Source organism: Rattus norvegicus, chromosome 14 (assembly GCF_036323735.1).
Source record: "Rattus norvegicus strain BN/NHsdMcwi chromosome 14, GRCr8, whole genome shotgun sequence".
Lineage (NCBI taxonomy): Eukaryota > Metazoa > Chordata > Mammalia > Rodentia > Muridae > Rattus > Rattus norvegicus.
In genome coordinates this window covers 90,659,145-90,683,111 of record NC_086032.1, presented here as the reverse complement: position 1 = coordinate 90,683,111, position 23,967 = coordinate 90,659,145, and the positions used below count along the sequence as shown (strand labels likewise).

Genomic DNA, 23,967 nt, shown 5'->3' with positions numbered 1-23,967 from the left:
GCGCTCTACCACTGAGCCAAATCCCCAACCCCAGGACAGCCTTTTTCTGATACAGGGGTTGGAGTTATGAATCACTTAGTGGGGCTAACAACATGAAACTGGGACTATGTGTGAAAGCATAGATGGTAGGGCTATACGGTAAGAAAAAGCCGTGATGGCTTGTTGTGAATCAGTCTCACTGGGTGAGCTTTCTTAAGAGCCCAAAGAAGGGCTTCATGCCAACCCCCATGTGTGTGTGCCTTCTCTGGACTTCCTTGACCTTTATACCATCAGAAATTAATGTTTAACCAGAAAACAAGGTTTAAATGCAAGGACAGAGAAATGCATCAGTTCCAAGCTGTAGTTTGCAGAGCTGGACTGAGTGGACCTGTGAAGAATCCAAATTCCAAACAAGTAAGTAGTATGTTTTGTCAGACGATAATTGCTGAAAAGGCACCATTTCTATTGTGTCTCTTGTGCCCTCCATATTACTGAATGTGTGCTGAAAGGACGCTCTCCTGAGAATGGGGATTATTGATGACAAATTATTTCCTCTGTGCTGAAGCCTTGGCAAACGTTTCAGTTCTATTGCAATTGCATAGCTGGCTGCACGTGTGGCCATACATACAGGCATGACTGGAACTCCCATGCAGTGGTGACAGAATGACTTCGGGGTTGCAGTTCAGTGGCAGATAATGGAAACAGGGGTTCTCCTTCACAATACCATGCACAACAAGGGGGCACCAGGCGTTTCATTCCCTAGGCCTCCTCATCTGGGAAATGGGGAGTGGGGAGTTTAACGGAACCTACTTTGCAAGGTTCCTGTGAAAATTAAATTCATGCTCATGCTCCCATATCTGATACAGGGGTTGGAGTTATGAATCACTTAGTGGGGCTAACAACATGAAACTGGGACTATGTGTGAAAGCATAGATGGTAGGGCTATATGGTAAGAAAAAGCCGTGATGGCTTGTTGTGAATCTGGAATGTTGATCATGTTCCAATGAATATATATGGGCAACACAAGTTGGGCTTTCATTTGTTCGTTTGCTTGCTTGCTTGTTTCCTGGGGGAGGAATCAAGTGTGGGAGGATAGACCTGGGAGGAATGAGAGGAAAGTGTGATCGGGGTGTAAGCTTGAAATTCCCAACTAAATAATAAAAATGTTACGTTGGGGAGAAAAACATATAATACAACTCTAAAAACATATAAGTTTGGGGCTGGAGAGATGGCTCAGTGGTTAAGAGCACTGACTGCTCTTCCAGAGGTCCTGAGTTCAAATCCCAGGAACCACATGGTGACTCACAACCATCTGTAATGGGATCCAATGACCTCTTCTGGTGTATCTGAAGATAAGCTACAGTGTACTCATACACATAAAATCAATAAATACATCTTTTTTTTCTTAAGTGGCCCGATTGGCTTTCAACCTGCAGATAGCGCTTCCCATTCCTGTGAATCATCTCTGGATTACATACAATATATAATACGGTGGGAGCATTTGCTAACTCTATATTAGCCAACATTTGCTACTTTGTGGGTTCATTTTCTTCTACCCTTCTTCACCCCTTCCCCACCATTTCAGCTCCCTAAGACGAGATAAGAGAGAAAAAAGGATAGCCGTCAAAGGGGTGACAGTAGACCATCACACTACCTCTAACTGATCAGCTGGTTGGATTCCTTGGGGCAAGTTTGATCTTCGCCCTCCTGATTTCTAATTTCTTTCTGTTGTTTCTTCTTTGTGCATGACTACTTAACAAACGGTTACCAATAGCAACCAAGCAACAGCCAGCAACCTACCCCACCCAGCGGGGCCCTAGCATTTACATAGCCTCTGAGGAGTCCCCACAATTCCAAAAGTCACACAGTCCTAGAAACTATCTGCTGCTGGCAAAAATCACTCCTCGGCTTAGAGCAAATCATAGTCAGCTGCTGTGGACTATGAAGCAGCCTCATATCCTATACCTAGGATTAAAACAAAAACATTTCTTTCTTTCTTTCTTTCTTTCTTTCTTTTTTTTTTTTTTTTTTTGACTCAATTGGTAAGATATAATTGCCCACTTAAACATACAAAGCCCGGTACCATCCAACCCTTAAGAACATTAATAACAACCTGTAAATACACAGAGCAGAATCTTAACATCAGCCTCCATCGTCCTGCCACGGCTTCTCTTTCTCCCTCTCCTTTCCGTTCCAAAAACATTTCCGTGTTCGTTTAAAGAAACCAAAATTCTAAAGTGGTCGCTACACTCTGTTGAGGCCTGATCTTCTGATATGTATTGTAATGATAAATACTGGCCTCCCAGGCCTGATTGTTCCCAGGAAGGAGAGAATTCACATGTATAGTGTGACCTTGCTCCCTAATTTTAAACTATTGGTTAAATAAAGGTGCCAACAGCCAATAGTTGGGCAGGAGAGACATAGGCAGGGTTTGGGGTTTCCAGGCTTGGGGTCTGAGGAGATCATGAGGAGAGAAAGGAAGATGGAGAGAGAGTAGATGGGTTAAGGATCTAAAAATAATGGCCACAAGGACTGGGTAATTCAAGCTATGAGCAGCCTGGACAAAATGTGGGAAATCATATAGTGGGGTTATTGACAGGAAATAGATACAATGGCACAGAGGATAGATATCTGCCCAACTCTACTGTTGATTAAGGCTTATTATGAATTAAAGGCCCCATTTACTTGGGAACTGAATACTCAAAGGTGGGTAGAAGCTCCAGATTTTGATTGCTTTTCACAACACTCTACTGTACAGGGATATCGACAAGAAGCATGTGCTTGCTCAGTGCAAATTAAAACCATTTCTGATGCACACAGCTAATCACATTCACAAACGAGGACAGTTTATTGGACATCGATGGAACCTTGCATCTAGTAAATAAAGCATCCCTGAGATCGAACCCCTTTCCATCATAGCTAAATGAAAGAAAGAGGAAGGGGCTGGGACCCCAATATCCCTTTCACGTTATCAGTGATCAAGGTTCAAGTAGATCCAATCCCTTAGGCTTCCACCAACTCCAAACTACACCACAGATGATGCAGGCGTAGGGAAGGCATGGCTGGGGCTCCGCCCGTGTCCTCTCGGTCACTCCAGATTCAAACTATCTGTCAGTCATCATATCAACAGTTTGGAAAAGAAATACTATATGGCTTCATCTCCCAACACAAAGGTTGATTCACTTAAGCATTTATCTTAAGAAGAAGAGCAGAAGGGCTGGAGAGATGGCTCAGCAGTTAAGAGCACTGGCTGCTCTTCCAGAGGTCCTGAGTTCAAATCCCAGCAACCACATGGTGGCTCACAGCCATCTGTAATGGGATCTGATGCCCTCTTCTGGTGTGTCTGAAGACAGCTAGCTACTTATATATAATAAATAAACAAACCTTTAAAAAAAGAAAAACAGAAGAAAATCCAATACTGAATTCCCAGTTACAATTAATAGCAAAATGTTAGGAGCATTCCTTTCGAAGTCAATAGGACCTGGCTGCTTGCTCAATATTGTTCTAAAGTAAAGGAATTTTCAGGGCCAGGCACCTGAGTAATTTTAAATTTTAGGTGTGCTGGTGGCCACATCATAAAAAGTAAAAAGTGTATCACTACCACCAAGGAATGAAAACAGAGCTTCTCTCTCTCTCTCTCTCTCTCTCTCTCTCTCTCTCTCTCTCTCTCTCTCTCTCTTTCATACAATTCAATTACCGTTTTACACTAGCATTGTGTGTAACGGGGGAAATGCTTCCACTGTTTCCGTTTACCAGCAGCCTATTTTAGCTTTTAAAACGGATTGAGCAGTTATCTGTTCAACGGCGTTGATTGCATCGTGAGAGCTCCACAGTCAGGCATTATCTGGGTCTGCCATAACATTCAGCAAAGGGCCGCCAGAAAATAAGGACCAGCGAGGTCAAGTTGTCACACTCAGAGGAGGTGCGACTGTTGACTTGGAAATCCACCTAAATTAATAAACATGATATTAAAACTTTAAAGATAAGTGCCGGGACAACGGTTGCCCTGTAACATGCTGAGTCAACCCTGTTAATAATAAACAGTTCCTTTTTCTGATTACCAAGCACAGACAAGTATTCACATACTCATGAGAATCCTGAATTTTATCTCTCTCTCTCCTCCTTCTCCTCCTCCTCCCCTCCTTCCGTTCTCCTCCCCCTCCTCCTCCTCCCCCTCCTCCTCCTCCTCCTCTTCCTCCCCCTCTTCCCCTTCTCCTCTTCCTCTTTCCCCTCTTCAGTTGTTTTTTGGTTGTTTTTCAGGACAGGGTTTCTCTATATAGCCCTGGCTGAACTGGAATGTGTTCTGTAGACCAGGCTAGCCTCAAACCCTGAGACCCTCCTGCCTCTGCCTCCAAGTGCTGAGATTAAAGGCACGTGCCACCATTACACAGGTTTCTTTTTTTCTTCTTTTCTTTTATTTCAAAACTGCTCACCCATAGTTAGCAAGACGCTTCTCAGAGCCTCCCTCTAGTTTCTCGCTTCTGTAGTTTGAAGTACTAGTCCAATCTCCCTATCTTTTATGACTAGCTGAAAATGCAAATCATTTAGGAAATCCTTCTGCTCCCATATCATGAAAGCCGTGCGTCTCGGTTCCTTTTAGAAGCATGCCCCTACAGGTCAGGATGGAGTGAGGAGAGAGTCCAGCTTCGTGTCCTTCCAAGTGGAGCACAGTTGTGGCGGCGTCTAGCACCACACCCGTTCCATTTTGGTCTGCAATGTGCACCTGTCAATTTTCCACACTCGGACCTTTTTTTTCCCTTCTGGAATCTTTATTCAACTACCCATGAGTCTATTTGCGCCCGGCGCTCTTCCGTCTCTGAACTCCACTGGCCTTTCTTGGACTTCCGCTTTTCCATTTCTATTTCAGAGTGAGACATGTGTTGGGTTTTTATTACAGTGGCGCTGAGTCTGTTCACCTGTTAGAGAAGAATTCAAGTATTTATAACCCTGGCTGTTCCTATTCAGCGCTGGCTTATTTCCATTTAGTCTCATCTTCCCCGGTGTCTCCCCATAACCCCGCAGAGCTCTTGCCGGCTTTTGTTAGATCCGTTCCTCTTGATTTGCTTCTGTTGTAAACACTGATTTGTCTGCCTCCCTGTTATGCAAAAACGGGGAGTTCCCGTCCTGGGGCGCTGCAAGCAGATCCCTCTATTCGACCTGGAGCCTGCTGGCCTGACCCTGTATTTCAGTCCCTTTCCCTGCCATTTCAGGTCTTTCCCTTTCTAATCTCAAATAAATCTTCCATCTATGTACTCTCATTTTTACCTGTCCAACCTCCAGTTTACTTCCTGAGAATGAATTCTACACACGAGCCTGAGGCACGCCCACACTCTGCTTCAAAGCTCAGAAGGCTCACTTTCACCAAGCACTGTCCCAGTAGTGTTTGGGTGTCCCCGTATGTATATTCATTGAATAGCATTTAAATTAGGTTAAACAGGCCCACGTCCTCAAATGTCTGTTTGCTGCTGTGTGATCTTCACTAAGCACCCCAACCTCTCTGAGCCATTGTTTCCCCATCTGTAAATTGGTTCTGGGGACTCCTTTTCCTCATAAGAACAGGGGCATATTTGTTTGGCTTGGTGACAGCCTTTCCCACCTCACTGTGGCTGTCTCTAGTAGTCTAGGTAATGTGGGAGGTGTGCGTGTGTTGGGGGGTGTGTGTGTTAGGGGGGGTGTTGTCAGCCTCCTCATTCAGCTAGGCTCCCTCGCCCTCCTGCCATGATGGTACTAGGTGCTGTGGAGCTCCATCTGTGCAGATAGACCTAATCTCCTTACCTCCTCCATGTGCACACAGCTGATGTCTGCACTGGTGGTGGAGGAAGCTGCCTGTACTGGGCCTCCATGGCTGTGCGCTGGTCCCTCCTGCCACACCACCCTGACCCCTTGTACATTCCACTGTCCTGGAAGTCACTTCCTCTGTCCCAAAGGGGCCTTTGAAGAGATCCTGCTGGGGCCACATCATGGATGGTCATCTCTCCTTGGAGAATTCCTGACTCTGGGCTGTACATGGACTCTGAGCATGGCATGTGTGTATGGTATAAGCATCTGTGTATGTGTCAATGTATGCATATGCCTGCATACGTGTACATTTTGTGTGTGCACATGCATGAGCATGGTGACTGCATGCATACATTTGTATTGGTGTAGGTACACACATACATTCACATTGGTGTGTACCTGTGTGTTTCCTGTGTGCATGTCTGTGCCTTTCTGCACATGTGTGCCTCTAAGTGTGTGTATGTGTGTGTGTTGTGTGTGTGCACACATGCACGCACTCTGTGTACATGAATATATGTGTTCTCTGTTCATATGTGTGTGCCCTCTGTGCATGGGTGGGTGCCTTCTATGTTTATTAATAGGCTATCCATGTGTGTGTTCTCTGTACATAGATGTGCTCTCTATTAATGCCTGTGTGCACTCTGCATGTATGTGCCATCTGCTTGTGTGCGCCCCATGTACACGAGTGTGTACCCTCCATGCATATGTGTGTGCTGCTTGTGTGTGTGTGTGTTCTGTGTGCATGTGCCTACTCTCTTTGCATGTGTGTATACTCTGTTCATGTGTGTGTGTATTCTGTACATGAATATACCGCCTATAAACGTGTGGGTACCCTCTATGCATATGTGTGTACTCTGTTTATGTGTATATGTTCTCTATACATACATCTGCTCTCTCTGCATCTGTGCATACTCTGTATGTATATGCGTTCTCTGTGCATGCATGTGTTTGTTTTCTATACATGTGTGCATTCTCTGTACATATATGTTCTCTGTGCACACATGTGTTCTCTGTGAGTGTATTCCCTGTGCTCGTGTGCCTCTGGTTCTGATAGAGGTTTCTACATGGAGTTGCTGTTCAAAGTCAACCCTTCTTCCACTCTTTCTTCTCTGCATGGTCATGACCTCTCTCTGTTCTAGATTCACATGGTGATGTGTACCCCTTAAAAAGAAAGCAAATTTGGACCTGTAGGCCACACTGATTAGCAGAATGCATGGTCTGCCTCTTCTCATTACTATCCAGTGGGCAAAGCATACAGAGCCCAACATAGTTTGGATGGTGATTGGCCAAAGGACCCAGTACTGTACTTTGAAGGAGTTGAGTGAGATTTAGGTTTGTCACCTCCTGAGAGCAGCCTCTGTGCCAGGCAGCATTCCAGTGGTCCCTGTGGATGAAGCAGAGCCTGAGGCAGGATTCTCCCCTAGAATGAAACCTGGCTTGTGAGTTGCCAGGAGTCTCCAGGAGCTCTGGCCTCTAATCTGGGGTCCACACAATGATGGGGACCCAGGACCCACTTCTGGGCCTCTCTCCAGGCTCCATTGTTCCCTCTGCCCTGCTGGGCTCCATCCTGTGGAGCTGGAGGCATAGAGGGAGAGGGAGCAGGAGAAGCTCTGAGTAAATAATGCAGAGAAAGCTGCTGATTGGCTTCGGGAGGCGGACACTTTGTCTACATAAATGGCAATCGCATCCTCTGTGTCTTTTAACTGTCACCAAGGAGAGAGAGAGAGAGCAAGAGAGCGAATAGAGAGGAGGCGACTCCAGCTGCCTGTGAGTACAGCTCTTTGTCTATATGGCTCAGGGTCAGACCCCAGCACCCACTTCTGGTAGACAACGATCCTGGGGCTGGAGTGGGCGTCTGTGGTTGGTTTTGGTCATGATGTCTTTCTAGGGATGGAGATTATCACTGGCTGAGAAGGCTAAGCATCTGACATGCACAGGTGACAGGGCTGCTAAGGGAACTTCCTGAGAAATCAGGTACCAGCCTCTGCCTGTCTATTTTGAATGATCTCTATAGGAGTCCAGCAGAGAATTAAGAACTTCTGATGGCTCTTTAAACCTCGCTATTTGAACTATCATGGTGACAGAGCAAAGTGAGTGGACCGACTTTCAGAAGGTTCCTGCAGCTCTGAGATAGAAAGCGAGGAGGTGGCTTTAGGGCTGCAGACCTAGGTATGCTTTGCAGGTGAAGGATGACGAACAACATCCTCCGACACATTGTAGTAGTCTCATTCCTAAATGGCTGGGCACACAATAGATGCTCAGTATCTGGAAGCTGTGTTGGAAATGAGTGAGGCAATCACAAGTGGAAAGGTGCACCCACCCAGCCCTCTGTATCCTCTTAGCTCCAGTTTCCAAGGTAACTTTAGTCAAGTGACCTGCCTTTTCCTCTTAGTTGCTTTTTTATTCCCCCTTCAAAGGCTTCCAGTTCAGCTCCTTACACACAATTTCTTGTTAGGAAGAAACACTATGTTTCCCCTCCAAAACAGGATCAAAGCAAAGGTGACAATCTCAGGAAAGCTGGCCTCCTTTGGAACTTTGAGGGGTGCCAGAGAGAAACAGACTTTGTTCAGGATCACCCCGAGCTCAGCCAGAGCCTGCAGTGTCCTACATCAGGGTATCCCAGGACAACGAAGAACTAGCAGGAACAGGGAATCTGGATGTCTGCAGAGAAATAAGACCCTGTCATCTGTGACAGCATCCTTTTCTTTTCCCTGGGCACATGGTGTGTGGTCCTCCACACACGGATTGTGCTAATAAGATAAAGAAAATCTAATTCTGTTTGTTTTCCTCTCCCCGGGGCTGTTGATTATCCTGAAGACTTCCCCCTGAACTTTTTGCAAACTCATCTTCTGTCTGGTGTTAAGTTTGAGAAAGTGTCTGGGAAATGATGGCTCACTGGTATTTTAGAGCAATCTTAAGTTTCTTTACCGCGCAGGAAGATTCTCAGGGGGCACAGATGCACCTCACAGGCTAACAGAGCAGGTTTATTGGTAAGGTTAAAATCCCATTGACTAAATGGCATGAGATGGGAAAGCTAGGCTTGCCTTTCTGCACCACGTTTGATCTATGTAGATGTATACAAGCCAATCAACTATTGCCCCTTGTCTACTCTTTTCCTTCTGAACCACTGAAACTGCACTTGGGGTTGCAGGTAACATCTCCATCAGTCCTGGCAGGAAAGCTCGTTGAGGTTCACCTGTGCCTCTCTGGCTACAAGACAGTATAGGATGCCCAAGTTAAGGGCTGGTTGTGAAGAGGTTGGCTTCAGAAGGAGAGAAGATGTGTCCATCCATACACTTGCTGGCTCTATTACTTGGGCTGTCTGTAATAATAATCCTCACCTCCCCTTACAGGGTTACTGGGTATTAGGTAAGATACTGCGAATACCGTGTGCTTAGCAGAAGGTTAGGAAATACCGATTTGTTTGGTTTCTTGGACAATAGAATGTGACAACCAAATGTCAATGTATTCTCAGAATTGAATGTGGAAGAGCCCGAAAGACAGGATTCTTAGCAACACAGTGTCAGGCCAGCCACTGTGCAATACAAGGGATAATGGGGAACTGAGAAGTCAGTGTTCACCACTGACCTCATTCCTGAGAGAAAATTGAGACTACCAGAAGCGGGTACCAAAGGGCACCGAATAAACCCACAGTGCCAGGTGTCGGTGTTTGCAAAGACAATAAACCAATATGAGACTATTACGGAGAGGCAGCCTCTGGAACACAGCCTGAGCAGTCTCTAGCCTACAGGAAGGGCAAGTAGCCTGTGAGCCTTGGCAAACTGTGGATAGGACTTCAAGAACAGAAGCGAAAAGGGGACAAATTGAGGAGAAAAATGTGCAGTGTGGGGAGAGCATTTCTTCTGCAACAAACTCTTGGGGTGGCAAAATACGGGAACAAAGGAGAAAGTTTTAAGTTAAAAATCACCTGACGCTAACTTAAAAACTCCTTTGCTGAACTTAAAAAAAGTAGCGAACACGGATACAAGATTTGAATGCTTTTAAATCTGAAATTTGAGTGAGTGATAAAAGCCTACTGAGATGCACGTTTATGCTGTCCAACTGCAGAGTTGGCCTTCTGTAGTGTTGTAGCTTTTCTAGAAAGGGTTAGGCAATATGCAAAACGCACAGTGCGACTCACACCTGTTTCCTGCATTGGGAATCCACATCATCTCCAGACACCCATGATGGTGGCACTTGTCCTATGATACTGCTGCAGTCCCTCCATCTGACCCTTGGCACTACCATCCCTAACACCAGATGCCTACCGGCTGGTGGGATTGGATAGGCATACGGTAATTTGTAAGGTCCCAGTTTTGAGAAAGGTGAAGTGGTTGTGCTCTGGTTTTGCACGTAGGCATATGGAGAAAGCCAAATACGAAAGGAAAAAAAAAAAGAAAGAAAGAAAGTGATCTCTCAAATCACCAAATATTATCTTTTTTTCTTTTAAAGTCACAAATGTTATGATTCCCCCCCCACCCCCCAGTTCTCTGTAACTTGGGTCACACCACATGGTGATATGATTAGAAATAGTATTTCCTCAGGAGAACGGAGCTGAAAATCATTACTTAAACTCCATGCATTGTTGGCCGAGAAAATATTTAGAAGCAGTACAGTTACAAGTCAGGAAATAAGAAAGAATCAGTGGCCCCTTTCTCATCCACAGAAGGGCGAGGGTAGGAAGAGCTGGCACTGTGTGAGCATCTTGAGGCAGCATTGCAGTTCTGCATGGATGTGGAATGGTGGCTCTCTCGCAGGTTGGAAATAGCGTTCAAAGGACTGTGGCTCCTATACCACCAAGCTCATATGCCCCTACTTTTACCACAGTGTATGGTGGTACTAGGAAGTGAGGCCTTGTCGGGTGCTTTGGTCTAGGATATGGGAATGACACCCTTGAAGAAGTCCTAAGGGGAGCCCTCGTTCCCTTCTCCAAGGACACTGCAAGAAGTCAATAGTGCAAGGCGAGCCTGGGATAGGCGCCTCACAAATGTGCTTTCAGAATCCTTGCCTAGGCAGCTTACAAAGCCATTTTTATGATGAACGGGGGCCTCTCACCAACTAATGTGCCTCAGAAGCTGTGATGTTCTGTGCCCCGGGAGGCATTTGGGGGATCATGACTGTGCCTGAGGCTCTGGGAATGTTGGACCTCAAGTTCTGCTGCTGCCTTAGGACACTTTTCTAGTGGTTGCCAGGCAATGGACATTTGAAACATCTGTTAAGATACTCAGAGCTCATGCTAGTCCAGTGATTGTAGGAGCCAGAGCCTGAATTCAGCTAAAACAGGACCTTACTAGCAGGGTACTCTGGTTTGGGGGAGGGTCCTCCAAACATCCATGTGTTATACTGGACCCCAGAATGGAGTTATTGGCAGGTGACAAGGCATCCAGTGGAAGGTCCTTGCATCTTTGGGAGATCCCTGAGATGAAGACTGTGGGACTCTGATCTTTCTTCTCTGTTTCCTACCTCACCAAGTGGCCAGAAACACAAGCCACCCAAAGATAGACCCAAATCAGACACAAGCGTAGACTTGAGCTCTGAGCACTGGCTCCATATCCTCTGGCTCTGCCTTTTAGAAAAGCTGTGGTTAGTGCAGGCTGCGTCTCAAGACTGAAAAGGAAATGGTGACTACAGAACGGTGGCGGCAGACTTTCCACTCGGTAAAGGGAAGCTTTCAAGCCGTGCGGCAGAAATGCAAGCGAAGACCGTGTGAGAGAGTAGCCTCTACAGCCAGAAAATGCTGTACTGTTGCTGGGTGAATTTCCCCTCTTACCTAAAACACCAGGACACCCAGATTTGTGTCTGGTGTAGGGCAGACTATGCTGTGGTTTGTAAACGCCGGAAGTGAGAGCAGGAAGAACTGGAGTATAAGACCATCCTGAGCTACATAGTTGAGTCTCAATCTAGCCTGGGATGCAGTGGGTAAAGCATAAGGAGAGGGGAGGGGAGGGGAGAGGGGAGGGGAGAGGAGAGGAGAGGAATCTCACATTCCATCCCCCTCCCCAGCACAATACTTGCCTGCTGCCTAATAAAAGTTTTTCCCTGAGTGTGGACTGGGCTGCAGGCACACAGCAAATGGCTCCTTTTCATCCTACCGATGGCACTCCTGGGGGCGCTTTCATGCCTGTTTGCCTTTGCAAAAAGTTGACAGGAAACCTTACAAAGGTTGAAGGTCGAAGGCTCCGTGGTAATTGAAGAAGCACCCTTGACCTTGGGTCTCCTGACACTGGGACCCAAGGCTACTCTGGAGCCTATGCTTGTACTTCAGAGTCACTGGGGAGGGAGGGTGGCCAAAAAATTCATTTAAAAGCATTTCACTTAGCCAGCCTCTTAAGGGTCTAAGAAGGCTCAGAGGACTTTGGCGTTTGTTGTTGTTGCTGAGGTGAAGCTTTAGATAGTCCTTCTTCAAATTATTAGAGATTTCTCATGGCTAGAAACCTTTCTTATGGTTTCGGTTGGAAGCATGGTAGGCAGGATCACGCATAGGGGCTCGGAACTTCACTGTGCTTCCCTCAGGCCGTAGGACCTCACGCCCTCACAACAGGCCACGGTAAGTCCACAACCAAAATTCTTCACCAAGGTCCCACGGAAGTAGAGTTCCTATACTATACCCCATTCGACTTGTAAGAATGTAAGTAGGGGCCTAGATTGAGCTCTGGGAAAATGGCTACGGCAGAGGAGTCCAAGAAGAGAAACTACAGAGGGTAGAGACTATAGCCTGGATGCGGTGGAAATTATCCGGATCACAGGACAGATGAGGGTGTGGTTGTGGGTGTCAGTCACTACAGTAGCCGTGACTCTCCGAGAGAAGTGATAAGCTGCTGCGTGAGTTGTCCTAAAAGCCGGGTAGGACCTGATAGACGATAGAGCAGAAATAAAATATTTAGAAGGCTGAACTGATTTATTCATTTATTTACTCATTTATTCTCAGTTATCGAGGGACAGCAAGGGAACGGAAAGTTTACAGCAATAATAACTTCATAACGGAGGGTCGGCTGGGAGTTCTGAAAGAGTTCAGGGGAGTCCTTATCTCCCCGAAGCCCATGAGTACAGAGCTGTGCTGTCGCTGCTGTGATAAAACGTCCAGGGAGGTGCCGGGCTCACCGCACATGCGCCAACTCTGACAAGGGCTCCATGCAAAATCTATGCGGTGCAGCTGCTACTGAGACAAATCAGGTTGTGTCAACAGAAACCCTTTCAGGGTCTGGAGAAGTGTAGGCCGTTGGCCTTATCACAGTCTACATCTTCCAGCTAATATTTACCCAGCTCGGAGCCACGAATATCAGACAGCTCCAAAATGAGCGTGAGAGTCTCTTGAGGCTTTGCGCTAAGTATCTTCTGTAAAGGTTTCGGTGGAAAATAATCTTCAAATAAATGACAGGGTGGTTTGAAAAGAATAAGCAGGTATTATATTACAGTTTGACTAGGAATATTTCCTTTCATACTGGGTTGACGCCATGCTTATTTGATTTTTCCCTGGCACATCCTGCTTTGTCCATAAAACTATGTTATTCCCGGTAGAAAGACACCACTGGTGTGCTGGGAGGCTGAGGGCCTCTCTCGGGTTTGTAGAACTTCTCTTCCATAGACTTCTGTTTTCCTACATCGCACACCCTCCCCTTGGTGTAGCAAAGAGAGACTGCAAAAACAGTTATTTTTAAAGGCATAAAAAAAAAAATCACACGCGAGGGTCAAATCATAGAGGGGAGTTTGTGCGATTTTTTGGTCACATAAAAATGAAATCTCCTACAAGAGCCCTTTATTCCAACTCTGAAAAGTCAGAATAAAATCATCCCAAATTAGGTCAGGCAGAAACGAGGAAAATGTCGCAAAGCATAAACAAACAGATACGGGGGTAGACTTTTTTTTTTTTTTTTATGTGTTAGGATCCTTGCAATTAAGTAAAAGCTTGCCAATATCTAAGTGGAAGATACAGTGAATGGGCGATTCATAAACGAAGAAATGCAAACGTCAAAGAAACATCAGAGCGCTGGTGGATTTCAACAGTCCGTTAAAAGAGAGCCATTCATGCCTGTGAGACGGGTTAAGTTTAAAATTAACCTCAGTGGCTGCACAGCACTCCCCATCAAAGGAGTAACCTGATAAAACAGCGCGCTCAGAGAAATTTGGCAGTATAATTTAAAAACACTAAGGCCATATATCTCTAGGAAAATTTGTCCTAAAGAAATGATCAAATGTTTTCCACTTTTAGGACTTTTTGGGTTTTGTGTGTGTGTGTGTGTGTGTGTGTGTGTGTGTGTGTGTGTGTGTGTGTGTGTGTGAAATAAAAACACGCAGAACAGACAGGAGGCTTGCCTGCTTTTCACGGGGAGATACAGTCCAAGACCTACAGAGGCTCCCTGAGAGTAAGGACAGAAACGCATCCTATGCGTTCGAGCTCGTGAGAAAGCTTATTTAACAAGCGAGGCACAGAGAGACGTTAACGAGAGCCAATTCGGAGCGGAGCGGTTACTGCATTAGCACAAGGCTCACGTGGACAAAAGAATTGCTGTGTTGTGACGACTAACATGTGGGTACTACATACAGTGAGGAAACACCGCATTAAAGGATGATTCATGTGCTAGGTGACACAAAGCAGGAAGAAACAGATGTCATCTTGCTAGCCAGGAGGGTGCACAACTTAAAAAACTGCAAATCATATATTTTCCCATTCAACTTTTTTTTTGGGGGGGGGGCAGCAGTTGTGTGTGAGTAACTGAAACCACACAAGAGGAAAATATAAACAGTCGGGAGCTACTATAACTGGCAATTCTTAGTACCGCTGTTCAAAGCTATTCCTGTACAATAAAATTGATGGTGGTGGCTCTCTCCCTCTCTCTCTCCCTATTTACTTAATTATTTTATTTATGTACCTGAACACACTGTCGCTGTCTTCAGACACACCGGAAGAGGGCATTGAATCCCCTATTACAGATGGTTGTGAGCCACCGTGTGGTTGGTTGCTGGGAATTGAACTCGGGACCTCTGGTTTGGTTGTCTTTTTTTTTTTTTTTTTTCAGAGCTGGGGACCGAACCCAGGGCCTTGCCCTTGCTAGGCAAGCGCTCTACCACTGAGCTAAATCCCCAACCCCAGAACTCGGGACCTCTGGGAAAGCAGTCAATGCCCTTAACCACTGAGCCATCTCTCCAACCTGTGGCAGTACTCTCATTGTCTTGGTTTCTGTTTTCAGTCTTAACTGAAATGAGGGTTATATGGCAACAAGTAGCGCATATAGCCACAAAACATATAGTACATATGGTGGTGTGTACGGCCACTAAACAGGAGTCAGGGTCTGCCTGAGTAGGTCATCTCTTGACCCTGAGCCTCAGCGCTGCAGTTTGACCCCCACCCCACCCTGTCCCACTAACAGAGTTGGAAATGGGGAACGATGATAATACTCAGCAAAGGCGGTACGCTGTCTGAATGAAGCCACGTCCCAGTGTGTATGTAGAAATGCCATCGTGAGAAGGCACAGGACAGAACGCATTTATGTATCAGTATGTTTTCCCTCCTGCCGCTAGTTTAGCTCTCGTGGTGGCTGCAATTTATCTCATCTTATGCATCACCATAGTCTCCCAAGCACTCTTCCCCGAGATGTGCGCCCAAATGGTAACTCCGAAATGGAGGCCGGGTCCCCTATAAATTGAGCCTGTGTGTAGTCCCTTTAGCAGAAAGCACTGGAAGGAAGGAAAAACCTGATCGGGCAGGTTGTCCCTGGATACCAGCTATCTCCTAGCTCAACATTAGTCAGCTTAAGCCTAGTTGGACGAGGAAGCCCCGCAAAGCGGATATTGCTAGTGTCTAATCACATGTGTCTCATCTCTTTCCACCCTTGGTATCTGATCCAGCTCGCTACCTCCCAGCCCTGAGACTAACCGCTGCGATCTCAGTAATGTTCCTTATTCACTGGCTTTAGCAGCTGCTGTCGGGGTTGCCCTTGGTTGTTTGGTTGGAGTGAGAGACACCTAGGAAATTGGTAAAGTCCATGTCTTGGTGCTTGTGGGAAGACATCACCAGAAACTCTCGGAGGGTGGTCACTGAACTGCCTGAAAAACTAGCTTCGCATCTGAGCAGCACCAGTAGGCTGGGTCGGATGAATCAAAAAGCCTAAGGAGGAAGCTCCGTTGCTCTGCCCTAGCGGGCATCCATTTTTTTTTTTTCGCTGCTGACGCGACCCGTGGACACCAGACTCTGGCTTCTTCAGCTCTCAATAAATACCAGCACCCAGTGACTTCCCTGTGGCATCTCCAGGGCTTTGATTTCTGGCTGGTGCTTCGTTATTAGTTGATCCTGCTCGGAGACTTCCCGTTTCTTGGACTTAAGTGGCAACCGGTTTCTAGTCCTCTAGCTTGCCGACAGCCATTGTGGAAAGAACCAGCCTCTGAGCATGTGAGTCAATCCAATCAACTTCCTTTTGTAGTCAGAAGTATATGTATATGGTGGGCTTCACTCCTCTGGAGAGCCCCAACTAAATCCCCCTTTGACTATAGTTCTCCATCTGTCCCTGGTGTTTCAAAGTTGAGGTCAAAGTCTTTTCCCTGTGCAATACTCTTGAATAAAAAAAAAAAAAAATCTGTCTTCCCATTTTAAAGAAGTGTCTGATGAATCATTTCTAACGCGTTTAACATCACAAAATCTGTCCAGCCCCACTCCCATCCCGGACAATGGGGAAGTGCTGGGAACAGGACAAGAAGGTCAATTCCATTGCTAATCACAATGGATTTGACTCATCCCCAGTACTTACTCTGATGGAAAATCCATCTTCAATTACAAAGCTCTGGACTACGGGAGGGATTTAGAGATGTACCCTTTGTTTAGCTTTCAATTGTCTCTCACAAATTTAGAAACTATTCAAGAGAGACACGTTACAAATGGGGATGGCAGGATTCTAGTGGGTTGTCCGTCTTTCTCATTTTTTGCGAATACGTCTGATTTTTTTTTTTTTTTTTACCAAGCGCAAATTCCAGACACTAGATGCCTGGTAGCCCGTATCTGAATCCTCACTTAAGGCTCACTATGCCTTCCCAACCAAGTGCAGAGCCAGGGGACTCTGAATCATCAGATGCACACCCTCTAAGCACTACTCTGCCTTGAGCTCTTGTGATGTAAATTAAGAGCCCCCCCATCTGTTTTGACCCATCCTTTATATTGTTTCTGTTTATCTTGTGATTTTACTGTTTAAAACGACTCTCGAAATGCACCGCAAAAAGGGTCGTCTCATGATCTGCAGCCCAAGTGAGCTGCAGTAAGTGCCTGGTAGAAAAATGACCACGTGTCCGCTTCACTCGGGTTGTTGGAATGTGGACGAAGATAACGGACATGAACTGTGATAGCTGCCTGTGTGTGTGTGACTTGGGTAATAAAAAGAAAGTACGATCCTGACAAGCAGATGGCAGGCATAGGTGCAGGTCACCAGGAGATGGGATTCCAGGAAAAGACACATCTAGCTTTGGACAGGGCCATGCTGTCCTAGGCTCTGGGCTGAGCTCCCACAGATTGTGGTCCTGCCTTTACCCACTCCTCGGGGGCTGCCATGACCATCCTCATCTCTCAGCTGAAAGGTGGGGCTCAAAGTGCAAGGCTGTCATTCAGATAGCTAACAAAGGGTACATACAGGCAGAATGTGGGGCAGAAAGGGAACCAGTGTTTGTTGTTGAAGATCCTTAGATCCACGACTGTCTGCTTCTTGCATTTTACTGAAATAATTTTTTGTTTTTAAATGAGGGTGCTGTTCTGCCTTCTGCTGACTGCCTTGTGGGGTGTGGAATGGGAATTGTGCAGCCCTGTGTGGTCCCAGTGGCATATCTGTCGCATCCAGACATAGAAGTTGGCAAGGGATGCTGGGTTGGGGGGCTGAGGGTCTCTAGGATATATTCACTGCTCCCTGGACTAGCCCCCTCCAGTTCAGAGGTATAATGTTTTGTTGGTTGATTTCTATTTTCTCTGTTGGGCAGTTTTCAACATGGATTCCCGTGAATTCCGGAGAAGAGGGAAGGAGATGGTGGATTATATAGCTGACTATCTGGACGGCATTGAGGGACGTCCAGTGTACCCTGACGTGGAGCCTGGCTACCTTCGGGCCCTGATCCCCACCACTGCCCCCCAGGAGCCAGAAACATATGAGGACATAATCAGAGACATTGAAAAGATAATCATGCCAGGGGTGAGTGTGTATCTGAGGTCAAATGACGGCTGGGCTTGCATCTATATAGCACCCGCTGAAGGCTGTATGTACTTCCGGTGTCACAGGGTCACCACAACAGGTAGGCTAAAGAGAAACTCCTAACCGTTGTTTTGATTTCAGCTGAGACAACTGAGGTAAGTTGTCCATGAAGCTCTCATGGGATAGTAAATGGCAGATCCAAACCACAGAGGCTCTAAAGGCAGTGCGAGGAGCTTCTCCCAACGCCCCCAAGACCAATACTTGCTTCAACATACTAGGTTCCTAGAGTATGTTATCCTTTTTTTAAAAAAAGATTTATTTATTTAATGTATGTGAGGACACAGTCGCTGTCTCCAGACACACCAGAAGAAGGCATCCGATCCCCATCACAGATGGTTGTGAGCCACCATGTGGTTACTAGGATTTGAACTCAGGACCTCTAGAAGAGCAATCCATGCTCTTCACCGCTGAGCCATCGCTCCAGCCCGAGTATGTTATCCTTTGATAGCAAGAAAGAATAAGCTCCTAGTGGTCGATTGCAAGTAGTTTAATTAATTATCCTAAATAAAGGTACGTGCATCGTTCTTATGTCTGCCAAAGGGTAACTTTCATGTGCAGAGGGAACGTTTTCTTCCTCACGTGGGCATTTTGTGCACAGGTTCTGCCCAAGGGCCCAGAATAGCTGAGCTGTCTGTGGATAGTCAGAGGGATCAAAGGGTTGCAGTGAATCTCAGTGCCACATCTCCAGAGTACTACTTTACACAGCAAGCAATTTACCTAAAAGCCTATCCTTTAACACGGCTCTGAACAAATGGATCTGACCCCGATCATCAATTCCTGTGCAAAGTCTGGGCCCAGTGCTGGTAAAACTGGCAGATTGCACACACCCCCAACCCCCACGAGTGCTTAGGCGGTTGTGGCCTTAAGGTGACCAAGAAACAGGCAGGCAGGGATGTGACAGAGTGGATACTCTTGTTTTCACGGAGAATTCAGAGGCTCTGGGGAGGTGTGTAGTCAGCCAAAGTCCTGGGCTTCAGAGTCAGCTCCTCGGTTCCAGAACATCTCTCACAGCCCTTGTCAAGTTTCATCTTCAAGAGATTTCCCATGGCATTTGTTCTCTGAATATAACTCAAAATTCTGGCTCTGGCCTGCGAGTTGAGCAAATAAACTAAGCCGTTCAGCATAAAGCCAGTACAGGGAGGCACAGTCAAATGTCAGGCCAAGTAGGAATACAGAAGTGCAGTACTGGAAAAATGTGCCGTCCTCCTGCAGGAGTCTGGGTTCTATAGGGGCATTGACTGTGCACAGCAAAGCTGGAAAATGCAGAAGCCTCTGGCATTAGCTCCCTGAGTACAGAGCCAGCCAGCCCACTGCTCGCTGCGGTTAACCAGAAGTTAGGTGAAGAGTCTGTGCTGTGCAGAGCCAGTGTGGGACTAGCCACGCCATGTGCTCTGTGGGTAGGAGAGAGAGAGAGAGAGAGAGAGAGAGAGAGAGAGAGAGCGAGAGAGAGAGAGAGAGCTGCAGACAGTGTGGAGCCTCCAGGTACCTGAAAGAAACTGAGGCCCTGGGCCCCATCTGTGCCCTCTGGCCCTCTGCATTTGTGCAGCCTCTGGCCTCTTCCTCTACGGGGCTTTGCAATTACACTTTATAAAGGCATTTCCGCAAAGACAAGCGCGTTACCACTACAGATGTTTTGGTTTTTATCTGAACATTCTTTTTTTTTTTTTCCCTCACTAAAGCCTCATGGGCCTCACTCCTGCTCTGCTGAACACATCACTCAGCCGGTGAAGTTCTCCAGAGCCTCGCTGTCAGCCCCTCCCTCTCCCTCCCTTTCTCCCTCCCTCCCCCTTTCCTGTTCTTGATTACCCTGATTTTCTTCCACTCTCACTTTTCCCCCCCACCCTCTGGCTCTGTCCCGCTCCCAGGCCTGGAGACAGACTTGCAACGAGTCTTGTTGGAATCTTCCAGTCTTTAATGAGCTATCCTAGTTGGCTATCTTCTTAATCGGGGCTTGCTCGTGCCACATAAAGGCCTAGTGTGTGGTTTTACTGAGAAAAGACGTGTTTATATCTTTGCAAAGACTAAGGAAGAAAAAAAAGAAAGAAAAAAAGAAAAAGAGCAACGTGTTAGTCAGCTTTCTGACCCTGTAACATAGCTGGGGTGACAAGCTTACACGGGAACAGGGTTCCTTGTGACTTGTAGTTTCAGAGGTTCCGTTACAGGACTCCTTGGTCTTGTTCTTTTCAGCCTATGGTGAGCCAGTACATCATGGCAGAAGCATACAGCAGAGGAAATTGACTCATCTCACGGCTGGAAAGCGTTGGAGAGAGAGAGAGAGAGAGAGAGAGAGAGAGAGAGAGAGAGAGAGAGAGAGAGAGACCCCCACAGCCTGCTTTGAGGACACATCAGCAAAGACCTCTCAGTATCTCCCATTAGTGCCACCATGGGGAGTGAGCCTCTGACACAAGGAGCTTTAGGGATTCACAGGAGCCACACCGTAGCAAGATGTTACATTCAAGCGCGCAGACGAGACAACTCGACGACATCTCTCAAGTTTTTGTAGGTTGGGTTCAGATAAGGGCTTCTTCTTAAGTTATAGAGGGCAGTTTTGTACCCTGCAGTGGTAGGGAGCTAGCTCTCTGGCCTCCTCCTCCTCCCCCACCACCACACTTAACGTCTTCCTCCTAATAGCTCCTTCTAGGCCTGACAGCCAATGCTCCTCACATCCTGCAGACCCCTACTTTCCCCTTTACTTCAGTGTTTACACGGAGTGATTTGAGCTCCCAGCTTCCATAATGACAGGGTCCAGGCCCCTCCTGTTCACAGGGATCATCTTTCCTTCTACCCTGGCGAAGAATGAATGCTTCTTTTCCCGTCTCTGCCCGCAGTTCACTTTGTGAAATCTCTTCCCCAGGACAGGCATATCCTTTAAAAATATTATTTAATTCAGCCCAAGACTGTGCCTCTTCGTGAATATTTGTACTTTGCACAGAGGGTAGTTTCTGTGTGTGCGTGTTGCTTACCACTGAAGATGTATCCTGATTTCAGAGACCTTAAAGCAGAGTTTTGTCTTATAATCAGTGAAAAAAAAGAATTATTTATCTGACTAGAATCTGGAGGAGAAAAGTCAGAAATAGGCTCACCTGGCTAATGATGCAGAAAGAAACATAGTTTCTGGTTTTGGGGAATCAGGAGTAGACCATTTTTCCAGAATCTTTTGATGAGAACCATATAAGCATTCTGAACTTTGCGGAGAGAAATGTTTCCTTAGCCTGCTACAAACCACCACACAGAAGATCAACTTTCAATATTTCAAAAGTGGAATTTTTTGTTTAATGAAATTCGGTGGTGGGGTGGGATTTGTGTTCAGACTTTTCAAATGGATACAGTCCGTGCCCTCCATAGATTCTGGAACTGTCAGCCTATGATCAGTCTCATATCTCCTTATACTAGCCCAGATCCCATCACGAAACCCCACTCTCATGATCTAAGTCCCTTGCCAAAGTCCTGTCTCCTAATACTGCCATTTGGGGCTGGAGATGTTGTTTCAACATACACACTTGCAAGGGAAAGTCTGCTTGTGGAGCCAACACTGGTCTGTGTGTCCTTACCACTGCCCTGGTTCCCATCAGCCCTGGAATTTCCAAGATCACCACCTAGGAACATCGCCTCCCTGTCAACCTGAGCTTTCCCCCTGTACCTAACCGAGGGTTGGCACAAAGTAGGTGTTTGCTCCTCCTTCTGTGCTGGAGGAAACAGGGGAGATAGCGGCTGTTTCATGGGAAACCGAGGTAACAGTGGCTGTTCTTAAGCGTGCTGACTGTTGGAGGGAGCAGGTTGTGCAAACCAGTAGAAAGAGACCATACTAAAATATATATATTTTGAGGGCAATTTTGAGAAAACCAAGCTCTAGGATACCGGTTGTCTAGTGCAGCCCTGGCACCCAGGAAGAACCCAAAGTGGTATTGTTATCCCTCCTACCTGGAGACTTCATGTGCTATGACAAAATATAATTCCCCTTATTATCTGATGAAGACAGCATTTCCTTCTTGACTAGCAAAGATATTGAAGCGCAAACGGGAAGTCTGTTTACCGTAGTGATAAATGGGGTGAAACTCAAATGGAAAGTGTGAGACGATTGCACTTAGACCCTGTCCGGGTTGCCTTCCACATGCGTCCTGAGGAGTTCATCACTTTGTTCCTTTGCCCCATAGTAACTTGCTATCCCCCTCCCCACAGGTCACACACTGGCACAGCCCCTACTTCTTCGCTTACTTCCCCACGGCCAGCTCCTACCCAGCTATGCTTGCGGACATGCTGTGCGGGGCTATCGGCTGCATTGGCTTCTCCTGGGTGAGTATCTCCAAGCCCCTGTGGTGGGCTCTGTTCTTGCATGGGGAGGTGATCCCTTTGCACACAGGACAGAAACGGGGGCTCTGTCGACTGTAGATAGCAGGGCTACTTTGCACAAAGCAGAGTCTGGGCCCCAGGGAGGGAGTTTTTAAGGGAAGAGAAATTCTGAGTGGAATGTAGGAGAGGGAGGAAGGAGAAAGAAGAAAGATAGAGAGAAGGGGAGGAAAGGAGGTGAATAAAGCAAAGGAAGAGGGGAAGGGAATGGAGGGGAGAGGAGGGGAGAAGAGAAGAGAAGAGAAGAGAAGAGAAGAGAAGAGAAGAGAAGAGAAGAGAAGAGAAGAGAAGAGAAGAGAAGAGAAGAGAAGAGAAGAGAAGAGAAGACGAGGATTTGGCACTTTTTTTGTGGATTTTTTTCTTGTTTTTTTTTTTGTTTTTGTTTTTAATAACCACTTGATTTGAATAAAAATCCCAGTTCAAGGCTGTGACGCTTCCATTCCCCCAAGACCAGAAGATTGGTATGCACTCCGACTTTGGAGAATGTCCTACCCTTGACTCATTCATCTGCCTCCCACCAGCCTACTGCCCAGCCTATCTGATGGGCAAGTAGGCAGAGCAAAAGTGCTAAAAATAGGCCCGTGCCTGCCTACAGGCTACGCATCCCTCCCTGTGTGAGGTCCTTTTCTACATGGAGTGAAGACTTAGAAAGTTCCCTACTCTGAAGGCATCTGGCCTAAGTTTCCCAGTTTTCTGTGTCCCAGCTGTGTGCTTCAGGCGAGATTTGAAACAGATGCCATTGGCTCTCGGGTTCCGGGCTCCAACCATGAAGAGTTCTCCAAAGCCTAGAACTGTCTTTGACTCTCTAGATAGAGAGTATCTCTCATATTTGTGCCTCGGAGCCCAATGGTATTGACTAGCATTGAGCAAGGACCTGAGATATAGAAGGGGAACTGGCTTTTGAATTCTCAACAATCATCAGGGTCCAGCTGAGCTGGCTGCTTCACCACATGGCACCTGATTTCCTTCCAACTGGGATCCTCAGGGGCTGGGCTAGTGGGAGTCATAGCTCATGGGAAAGGCTGAGGTGGCCTTCCTGCTGAAGTCACCATTGCTCTTAGGTCAGGCACTTGGGACCTTCTTCTCCTGGGAACAGACCAAGCCTAGGCTGAATGTACCCTTTCTTTTCATTAAATGTCATCATGGAAGGTTTCATTGATGTAATTCTGCTGCTCCAAAAGCCACTGAATATCTGTCTGGAGACCCAGCATCAACCTCTGATTTATCTGCTTGACTGGTCTTGAGGGAGGAAATGCCTGCCTTCCTGACACAGAGGTTGTGTTGCTTGATAGCTGTGATTCATAACATGGAATGCTGCCCCCTATGCTGGGGATTAGCATTAACCTGGCTGCAATAGATCCCACCAGGATGGGGATAACCATCTGACCGGCAGGGAGAAAGTCTTCAGTTCCTCTTGTCATCAATGTGTCGTAATTCCAGAATGCCTAAGAGCATCCTGGTCACCACGTTGAGCTCGTTAGGTAAAGACCCAAACAAAAATGGAGGCTCAAGTTACTTTTGCCTGGACCTGGAGTACCGAATCAGCCATCTTCTGTGTGCAATGAGAGGAGAGAGGCCAGACACCAAGTCACTGGGGAATTAGAGACTACATAAGATGAGTGATTTGTCTGGTGTTCCTTAG

The 23,967-nt window shown here is 46.7% G+C and overlaps 1 protein-coding gene across 10 annotated transcripts in view; it reads left to right on the top strand.

Annotated features, from left to right (window-relative positions):
- Positions 1 to 281: 281 nt before the first annotated feature.
- Positions 282 to 23,967, top strand: part of Ddc (dopa decarboxylase) — a 90,527-nt gene continuing 66,841 nt past the window's right edge. For 2 of the 10 annotated variants that reach the window (XM_063272862.1, XM_063272860.1), the window contains exons 1-3: positions 7,367 to 7,524; positions 17,710 to 17,918; positions 22,158 to 22,271. In XM_063272862.1, coding sequence (XP_063128932.1) covers positions 17,718 to 17,918; positions 22,158 to 22,271 — 315 coding nt within the window. In that variant the 5' untranslated portion in view covers positions 7,367 to 7,524; positions 17,710 to 17,717. Of the gene's footprint in view, positions 394 to 7,366; positions 7,525 to 15,609; positions 16,145 to 17,173; positions 17,317 to 17,709; positions 17,919 to 22,157; positions 22,272 to 23,967 lie in introns of those variants that run through there. The other 8 variants (XM_063272858.1, XM_008770253.4, NM_012545.4 and 5 more) reach the window with 8 other exon arrangements.